The 9,993-nt window shown below is 42.9% G+C and overlaps 1 protein-coding gene across 4 annotated transcripts; it reads right to left on the bottom strand.

Annotated features, from left to right (window-relative positions):
- Positions 1 to 3,625: 3,625 nt before the first annotated feature.
- Positions 3,626 to 8,567, bottom strand: tspy (testis specific protein Y-linked). Of its 4 annotated transcripts, none has more exons than XM_068330715.1 (8): positions 7,155 to 8,567; positions 6,986 to 7,063; positions 6,785 to 6,896; positions 6,492 to 6,646; positions 6,192 to 6,268; positions 5,703 to 5,920; positions 5,271 to 5,336; positions 3,626 to 5,042 (listed from the first exon to the last, which is right to left on the bottom strand). In XM_068330715.1, exons 1-8 carry the CDS (start codon positions 8,088 to 8,090, stop codon positions 4,999 to 5,001), a joined length of 1,686 nt encoding a protein of 561 aa, XP_068186816.1. In that variant the 5' UTR covers positions 8,091 to 8,567; the 3' UTR covers positions 3,626 to 4,998. The 4 variants fall into 4 exon arrangements, with proteins under 4 accessions (XP_068186816.1, XP_068186809.1, XP_068186825.1 ...); XM_068330708.1 differs by having other exon boundaries at positions 5,703 to 5,923; positions 7,155 to 8,559; XM_068330724.1 differs by having other exon boundaries at positions 5,271 to 5,318; positions 5,703 to 5,923; positions 7,155 to 8,557.
- Between the last annotated feature and the right edge of the window lie 1,426 nt (positions 8,568 to 9,993).

The following is a 9,993-nucleotide window of genomic DNA, read 5'->3' as shown; positions in this document are numbered from 1 at the left end:
ACAGGAGATACAAAAAGGAGACGGTGAATGTGAGCTGAGCTGTGGCTCTGCAAGATGTTTAAGCATATACAGATGAGACATTGTGGTGTGCAAATGGTCAAAGGGGAAAGGGGGCAGATTCTGAGTCTCCCAGGGGGTTATTTAGTTGTTTTTTTTTAAATTAATCATGAATCCACTTCATTGGTTTTGAGTCACAGAGCACCTGAGAACCTTATCGAGTGTTGGTCATCAGCCAGATGCGTTCTACAGGCACCGGTGCGTCAAGATGTGTTCAGGAGGGAGGCCATTTCCCGCCCCACAGGAGGCATCCCACTGTTTCCAGTGCGGAAATGAGTCACGACAGTTTGCTGAGGTCAGTTTTCCGTGTGGTACTTTGGCCACGGTCGCCGGTTCTCTGCCCAGTTCCAGGCACCTCTTAACGTCATCCGGGAGTCTCACTGTTCAGCTCTGCTGCCTTATCTGACCAGCGAGCACTCACCACAAATTCAACTTGATAAAATGATAGCAAAGAGCACTTCATTCAGCAGCATTCTGGGCAAGTTTGCTCTCTGTAGGTGTGGGAATGAGGCCTTTTACCTAAAATGTAATGACTGGAGTTTTTTGCATGGCGACAGTGTGGATTAGAAAACAAGCACAGTCTCTCTTTTTTTCTTTTTTGAGCGACTCAAACATCTCGTCTGACGGATGAGTCGTGTGAAATGAGAGGCAGACATTTTACCCCGGTAGGCCCTCCAAAGGCTGTGGATAAGTCCAAGACACTCAGACACATCAATCACGACAATTCCAGGGTCCGCCTTGAGGGGAAACAAGCCGTTATTTGACCTACTGATGGGCTTTCTGAGACTATATTGATGAATTGAAGACTGTTTGAACACGCCTGAAGAGGAGAAACAAGTCCACGGTGTGCTGGGGTGTAGATTGTCGTGACCCTGAGAGGAATTCGCTAGACAAAAATAAAGGTACAATTTTTTTCAGGATTATTTGTGCTATTTTGCTTCCAGCACTAAGCCAACCGCCAAATTATTATCTTACAAGCTTGGAAATATGTAAACACCAAAATCCGAGATAAAGAGAACAGGTGCTGTGTGACATTCATGAACTTCTCACATCACTGATTATAAAAGGAGAGCTACTTCAGAAAACAACTTTGACACAAAAGGAGCATGAGTGGCATTGCATTCCAGTCCCGGCCTGCTCTGGATTGGAAATTGAGGTGATTGCAGGCTTTTAAAGAAAATGTTGTGCAGGAATTCTTCGGCTTCCCCTTAGATATGTCTGCATCCGTCCAACGTGCCACGTGTCTGCAGGGCCAGCCAGCCACCATCTGCCTCCAAGACAAGACTGGCACTCTCCCTCACTATAAAATGCAGCTGGGAGAATCAACAGCTGTTGAAGAAGAGCTCTCTCCAAATAACAGGGGATGTGTGGAGTGGGTGGAGGGAGGGTTACTGTACGGGGAGGATAGCGGGGATGTGAAACGGGTGAGTGAATGTATAGTGCATATGTCTTAAAAGTGGTAAATCTGTCAGCAGAAGCCTTTGGTGACTGAAGCTTTAAGGGTGAAGTATAAAAATGTTGTTTTCCATATGTGTGGCTTCAGCTCTGCCGTAGGATGGAAAGACTCAGTGAAGAAGAAAAAAAATCTGTCATTCTAAAAAATGTGAGAATAGAGTCCTCTCAGTCAGATTTGAACGCCAACATTCATGTATGGGCATCTGATGCACACGCATACACACACACACACACACACACACACACACACACACACACACACACACACACACACATTCACACATACACTTGCTTGCTCTGTTGCTTGAGTTAAAAAGAAAATGATTTTTCTTATCTCCCTGCGCACCTTTCTTTTCTCCTCCCTTCGCGCACATCCTTCACGCACCGGACTCCAGGTGAATTTCAATGTCACAGACGAGGAGGTAACGCAGGCGCCGCAATCTGTCCGTTCTGTCAAGTCGTTCTGTGTGTGTAGGTGTGTGTGTAGGTGTGCGTGTGCGCGATCTGTACTGTTATGTGCAGCCTGACTAGTGGGGTGTAGGCTCATTCATCTGTCTGGTGTGATCGTGGCGCTCTGTAACTAGGCCCGGGCATGAGCACGCACTCTATGATCTCCCAGATAAGAGTCATCCATCTGCTGCACGTATCTGTCAGGGCCCCGGCAGTTCGGGCTTATCACAGAGCTCATCCACTCCCTTCAATCTTACTCACCCTATTCTCTCTTCCCGTCCCCCTTTTCTTTTTCTTTTTCTTCTTCTTCTTCTTCTTCCACTCCACGCGGCTCAAATGTCGTGCGTAATCTTGATGAGCAGACAAGCAGACGTTCGCACCTTTGCGCGGTGTTGATGAAATCCTGCAAGTATGCATGTGGCGTGCAGCTCCTGCAAATATGGATGCATGCTTCCACAAACAAGGGCCACAAGCACACACACACACACACACACACACACACACACACACACACACACACACACACACACACACACACACACACACACACACACACACACCTATCAGAATACTGACTTTAAAGCCCTTTTCCCACTTTACAGAAGAAAATATCTTCTCATACGAGCCGCTGCGTTTTCATTTTTCAGTCCACACAGAATCAGTCAAAGTAGCAGAAACTGCACCGAACCCGTTTTGGGAAACACGAGAGCATGAAGCAGCATGACAAGATGAATTGTGTACAGTAGCAACATGGGCTCAACCCTCTGGAGTGTAGTTTACACTGGTGAATCCATTTAGGCCTTTGTCACCCCACACATAACAAAAGGCTTCACAGACTACCCACCCACCACCACCACAAAGAACCCCGAGGACGGCTTTGTTGTCCCAGCAATCAGTACTTAGTTTGTCACAATCAATATTGTAGCGCACAACCCCATTATTAATTTACAGCCGTAAAAACATGTGCGCCTAAGGAGGGGGGGGGGTAAAGCATCTTCAAAGAGGAGGCGCCGTTTCACATGGGATCATTACATGGGGTATAACACGTTTCCATCATCAGTATTAATAGTATATGCCCATCCTAGAGTGCATACCCCTGGTGCTACTGGGTCTGCAGCGGGACAGGTTTTTGCTGGTGGAATATTTATAGCTGTGCATTAAAAGCGGAATCAAGGGGTTTAAGTGTACCATTGCAACACCGCTGCCGTTCTTTGTCTGAGCCTGTCCAAAAATGTCTTGCCTGGGGCTATTTGCAGTGCTACGTTCGTAATGCCGGGATAAACGCGCGACGCTGTCACATGTGACACGGGATGAGTTTAGGGACGGCCCACATCCGAGTGGGTTTTCTGTCATTCTTCTCAAGGTAAACAGGTTCAATCCGTGCGCGTCAGAGGTGACGTCTGAGCAAACCACGCGTAAAGTTTGGTTTTAAGTTTTGCTTCATTTCTGATTGTTGAGTGAAGACTTTGTGAAGTTTAAGTGTCGTTAAACGTGAAGTGTTTAATTAAAGCATCAGTATAAAACTTTACTCATAATCAAACGCTAGATAATAATCTGAACTGCACCGCCACCTAGTGGTTATTTTACGCACAGCGTTCTGCAGCGCAACCAGGATGTTTTGTTAGAAATTTTTAGAACATATATAACACAATAGAGAAAAGTGAAACAATCGACTATTTTATTAGATCTGAGTCAAAAGGTGAAGATTTATAAACAAGCAAACAAAGTTAACCAACGCAACAAGAAGAGGGTATCTTTCCAACTACACTGTTCTATAAAACACAGCACGTAAAATATATATTTTTTCTGGTCAGGTTTATGAAAAAAAAAAATCCAGATTATTCAATAGACTTATTCATTAATTAAACACGTGCACTTGTGTCCTTGAAAAGACAAAGCTGAAATATTATTTTACAGGTCATTTCTAAGAAAGGTAAGCAAATACACACTACTTCTGTTACAGTGCACCCCCTAATGCTGCAGTGATTTCACTGACATTTACTGATATGCACAAAAAAAATTCTTGTAAAATAAAGCAAACATCATCTCTTAATTTCACACACTCAGACGTGCCTTGATGTGGACATGGACAAAAATAAACAGTGTAATAAATACCAGCTTTTTAAAACTATGACAACATAAATCTTAAAACACCTCACATGAAAATGTGCTTTAGAAAGCAGATTGAAATTAAATTAAAAATTTACAGAAAAGTAAGAAAGGTCTAAAGATGCAGGTATCCACAGAAACACTTATAAAAACTACATCGGAGATGGATTACAGATCATGAGTGGGAGTGGAGAGCGGTTAACACTTAACATGTAGATGAAGTAGCAACACACGTAGCATTTAAAACAATATACGCTCCTATTTACGACAGCAGAGTACGCATTTTCTTCTACATGGCCACAATAATGTGATGGAATTATGCAAGGTAATGTTCTTTCAATCGAACCACCACTGCGGTCATCCCTGAGAACAAAATTTGGTTCGGTACACAGTGCATCTGAAATATGCTGTCACAATATCAATTAAAACGATAAATTAAACAAGAAAAAAAAAAAGCAGCTGGGATTTCAAAAGCATTTAAATGACCATGGTTTAAATTTGTTGCCTTCTACTTAACAATTTACGATGCAAAATTTTATGCACAGTGGCAGCGACTAAAGTGTCGCCGGTGTGCGCGCAGGCCGTCCGATGATGTTCCTCCTGAAATGGAAGACCACTACTTGAATGACGTGACGGGCTTCATATGCTTAAAAACTGGTTAAAAAACATTTTGCAAAAAAGTACGTCAGATTACATGAGTATACACAGACTATAAAATAGAGAAGGGAAACATGCTGCCTTGGCTTTATTGTTACAATTAACCCTGACTTTTAGATGTTGATTTTTAATTTTTTTTAGGTATGAAACAGAAAAGAAATTTTTTGTGCATAAAGATGACAACAGTTTGCTTTGATACTCTTCTCCGACAGTGGCAGACTCCTCTGCAGCCTTCTTCATCAGCATATTTCTCCTCTTCTTTACTTCTTTTCAGACTTCCTCCTCTTCTTCTTCCTGCGCGCTGTCATCAGAACCTACAGCACAAAAATAAAGTGGTTATAATTTTAGGGAATGTAACATTCCAAATTTATTATTCGTCATTGAGGAAAACTCAGTTTGATCTTTAAAATAAAAAGCTGAAAAATCAAAGAGTAGAAAAAAAAAAAAAGATGAAGGCCACCCGCGGGTTCCCAACCTCCCCACTGATCGGTTGTTGTGATAGTGGTGAATTTGCAACGCTGCTGTTCAGAGTGATGTCTTACCGTCAATCACAATTTCGCCACCACCATCCTTCTCCTCTGCGCTCTCATCTGAGGAGAAGATATTACCTGTCTATTCAGTTTAGCCTGCATTACCCACACATTTAAGTTACAGCTACAACACAAATCAGTGAGCATGACGCTAACAAGCCTGGTGGGCCTGTCATTCACAACGTGAGCAACAGAACACACTTGGATTTCAATTACACAATAGTTTTAACAAGCAGCTAAATACTGACATGTGTTCTTTAAAATGACCTTGTAAAGTTTAAAATGAAATAATACTTGTATATATTTAAAAAAAACCCACAATAATTTAATGTGAGAAGTGTATCCACATTATGTTTTAGAAACAACCGCCCACTGTGCCCCGACCTCCCGTGTGGATCAATGAGGTTTCAACCACCTTCATATATTCCGTATTTTAACACTGACCAGCACTTGGCCCCTTCTCATCCTCCTCCTCCTCTTCTTCTTCTTCTTCCTCTCCCACTTCCTCTTCATCTTCCTCTTCCTCCTCCTCCTCCTCCTCCTCCTCCCTACTGGGGCCTTGTTTTGCCTCACCAACTTCTTCACCAGGATCATCGTCTGAGTCGGAAATCACCACACACTCATCTCCTTTAGCGCTGTCAGCCGCTCTGGCACCACTGCCACTACTGACGACAAGATAAAAACACACTTCTGTTAGCAATTCGCTTGCACAAACACACACTCACACGATGTTTTTGGTATGCATCCCACCTGGTCTTACAGGCAGGAAAGAGAAAGACCGAAAAAAAATTGAAGGAAACTGTTAAAAATTTACAGATGATAATTTCCAGGCCCCTGGGGCCAAGAATATTTGGAGTATTTATAGCTTAATAAGAGGTTGCCAACATGTACACTTCACACTGTGTCTGTTGCTGGGATACACTTATCTGTTACCTGCCATTCTCCCTTGGTTCCCACAGTGGGGTGATGTAGTATCTCAAAGGGTCTCTGTACAGGTCGTCCTTCAGGATCTAAACACCAACGCAGATGTTATGTCAATGCATTTCAAGTCTATGTCTTTGGATAAATCTACTCTTTCCTGGTGTTAAACACACCAATCACAGTCCTGCTGATCTGAGACAGATGTTTTTCTGTCACTGAATAGAATGTATTTAACAATTAAGTCTCGATAACGCTGCGCTAGTCGATTTGTGATGTAAATATGAACAGTTGTAAAAATGGTGTTAGTTGTACCTGCGCTACGTCATCTTGTCCTGGGTTGCTATGGTCACTGAACCAGTTGAAAAAAGTCTGGTACACCCCACGAGATGACTTTCTAGGTTCGCTTTGGGCCGTCAGGTTCTGCCCGCGATGCCACAGGATGGGGTTGGAGAACGACATGGGAGTTCCTGGAACGGGAGCAGCCAAAATAAGAAGTCATATCAGACTTTTGGAAACCTCCAAACTCATTATACCATAAAACTGGGAATTCATGATATGTGCAATATAAATACATTCTGAATGAATCAAGTCATGCTTGAATTGACCTCTCAAACCAAGGTGCAGCTCCTTCATAATGATGTTGTTCTGGAAATATGGGTTCCTTCTGAAGTGAAAACGGATCCTATAGCCTAATTTATTATTCTTGAAGGACTCGATCTGAAAAAAATATGAAAGGGAATGTCTGAGGTTTACTAAAGCACGCATATTAGCAGGGTCATATTTTATAACAATGCTGTACCTCCTACCTCAAGATCAGTCATATAACTAAGTGCGTCTTCATCAATCTCATCAATGTGAGCTGAAAGATGAGGATGGTTCAACAGCTGACAAGTCAAAGTTAAGAAGAACTGATTGCAATTACTAAGACACAATTTAGACAAACAGATATTGAGGGTTTTTTTATTTTGAGGATACAGCTGTCACCCAGAAGCCAGGGATTGTTTTTGCAATGGAGCTGCGCTGATCCAGATGTGGTCGCCGAAGACGACTGATCTTCTGCTCCAGTCGTTGGTGAAGTCGAGCACTTTTCTTCTCAAGAGCTTCCAGTCTCATCTGTATCTGTGCCAGGAGAGCCACTGACTGCCTCATCTCCGGGGCCATCTTCACCGACACGATGGCACACTCCCCATCATCATTATCCTCATTGTCCGAGGGGAAGGAGGAACTCGGAGTGGACGACGATCCTGATATGGATTCGTCACCTTCATCCGCTTCGGGCAAATCGTCTGCATCTTCTCTGTCGGTGCTGTGCACAGATGTGGAGCTATCTGCAGCCGCCGCCTGCGTCTTAGAGCTGGCTCTTGATGACTGGTGGTTGCCACGTTTGAATTTGCTCACCTGTTTGGCCTTTTCAGATGAACAAGGAGTCTCTTGGCTGTCGTCCTCGTCTCGTCCCGTGAGACTGGCAAGTGCTTCAGCAGCTGCTATGGCTGCTGAGTCGGATTGGTCCAGTGGGGGTGAGGGATTTGTTCCTGCGGTTTCCTCTGCATCTTTTTTTACCTCAGTAGATCCATGTGCATCCGCAGAGTGCGTTTTCTCAATGGTGCTGGGGTTGTGACCTCCAGGACTGGAGTTATTGACGGGCTGAACACTTCCATCAGTACTGTCTGAACCCAAATCCGTGTGCACATCTGCTGGGTCTTTTGACTGGCCCTCACTCCCAGATATTCCTTTAAAGTTACTCTGTTCTTCAGTGCTACAATTTTCTGAAGTACCCCCCACTTTCTTTGACGCGTCACTTACTTTTAACGACTTGCTGGGAATCGTGCTCCCTTCGTCGTGATCGGGTGATGAAAAACGCTTCCTCGATGCGGAGTCTGGCGACTGTGTGCAACCCGTCAGTTCGCTCATGCTAGCTAGCTAGCCAAATAGCTAACAAGCTAGGCAGCCCGCAAGCACAAGCAAATATACTTAAATGCAACCGCACACACCAGTGAACTAGCTACCGCGATATGCGTCGTGAATTAGCAACTCGACTCGTAATGTAACCTACATTCTCAATGAGGCCAGAACAGGAAGCAGTTCTTATGTTACACCGCGGCCTTAAGGCGCGTTGAGAATTAGCAGGCTAATGCTAGTTAGCTGGCGTTACCTAATTCGCGTGTCCTCGCAGTGATGGCTGAACCACATTTTCAAGAATAAAGGTGAAGGGAAAGATACTCCGTCCAAGATATATCTATCTACTCCCTTTAATTACAGAGTAGGGTCTTTATCTTAGTTTATGTTTGTATAATTCGTTAGCTGGCTATCTACGCTCCGACGTGTGAGAAAAACAATCTCGTGATTGGTTACGGCACGCCGCGCTAAAACGTTCCAGCCAATCAGCTGCAAGGGTGTGTTTGCGTGCTAGCTTGTAGCGCCGCTGGTCCGTCTAGAGACGAGTCGTTAGCGGGAGACTGGCCACCCGCAGGACTTCCGGGTTACGTCACTGAAAAGACCGGGGGGGCCCCTGAAGCTGTACATCCCAAATGTTAAACATATGGGGGGAAATAAATAATAGTTTTCGAGTTTTTGGAAAACTTTGTAGAGACAAACATGTAATTCTGTTCTATATTTTTGCTGCATTATTTGACATGAAAAACCAAGCTGTGGATAGTAGTGATGACACGCACCACAGCCATTATAAGGCACTTTATAAAATTCCAAAATGTAATTTTTCCGAAGAAAAACATCTTTGTCTTGTCAGCTATAACGATGTGTTCGATTTGATGATAAGAGATAGTTAGTATTAGTTCATTGACTGTTTTCCTCTGCGTCAATTGTTTAGAAATAGTCACCCCATCCTAACTGTAGATACTTTTAACGTCATTATAGTCAATGGAATACCTTTGCAATTACCCAGCTACATCTTATTTGGTTGTCAAAACGTTCTTTCCTACTGCAGATAGTATTTAGATTTAATTACAAAAGTATTTGTATTTGTTTACTTCAATTATGATACATAATCAATACTGCGTTAACAAACTAAAGTGCACGGACACTTTTAAACAGCCATAAATTACAGTACACAAACTTATGACAGTTTAACTTCTTACGTCTGGGTTTGTTTGTGTGTGTAATTAATCAAACTATTACCGAAACATGTATGATCAAAACCCTCTGGAGTGGAACTGGGCCCAGGAATTTGGTCCTTGCCTTAGTTTGAGTGTGTTTAGTCTGGAAAAGAATGAACAGTAAACACTAACTAGAGAACTAGATCCTGTTCCCATGGTCACATGTGCCAATATTCTGCTTGTTATGATTCAAATATGTGGGGTATGATTTAAGTTGATTTTTTTTCATTAAAAACAAGATTTGTTTCTTGTTTTCTTTACCCAAATGCTCTTTCACTTCAGCACTAATGGCACAGTTGTACAGCAGTAATGATTTCATAAAGCAAATTTTGTTCAGTTAATATTTGGTACTATGATATGTGATGATATATTTTGTACAGAGGGTTTTCTGTTTTGTAGCAGGCCTCAGGGGACACTGCATCACAAATTTATATTCACCATGGCCCCTGACAATATCCTCCACATCAGGCCCACACATTGTGCATGGTTTACCACTCTGTCATCCTTTTCCCATTACTTGACGTTGTCCTTTCAGTTTTTCTTCCTAGACAGACACATTTTATAAGTATCTTTGAATTTAATTGCGAAGCTGCATCTCAGAACTTTTGTATGCAGACAGAGAAACCAGGATCAGGGTTGAGTTCTGATAACATAAAGGGGTAGAAAACATTTCAAATTATGCAGCGGATCTTAATTTGGTG

Source organism: Antennarius striatus, chromosome 2 (genome assembly GCF_040054535.1).
Source record: "Antennarius striatus isolate MH-2024 chromosome 2, ASM4005453v1, whole genome shotgun sequence".
NCBI lineage: Eukaryota > Metazoa > Chordata > Actinopteri > Lophiiformes > Antennariidae > Antennarius > Antennarius striatus.
This window is presented reverse-complemented; position numbering and strand designations above follow the sequence as displayed.

Excerpts from the sequence above, each read along its gene's own strand:
- tspy (XM_068330708.1), bottom strand. The coding sequence starts at position 8,090 with ATGAGCGAACTGACGGGTTGCACACAGTCGCCAGACTCCGCATCGAGG. Across the intron at positions 7,064-7,154 it reads CTGGCTTCTGGGTGACAGCT|CTGTTGAACCATCCTCATCT; the intron begins GTATCCTCAAAA and ends TTGACTTGTCAG. Across the intron at positions 6,647-6,784 it reads GCTGCACCTTGGTTTGAGAG|GAACTCCCATGTCGTTCTCC; the intron begins GTCAATTCAAGC and ends CTCCCGTTCCAG.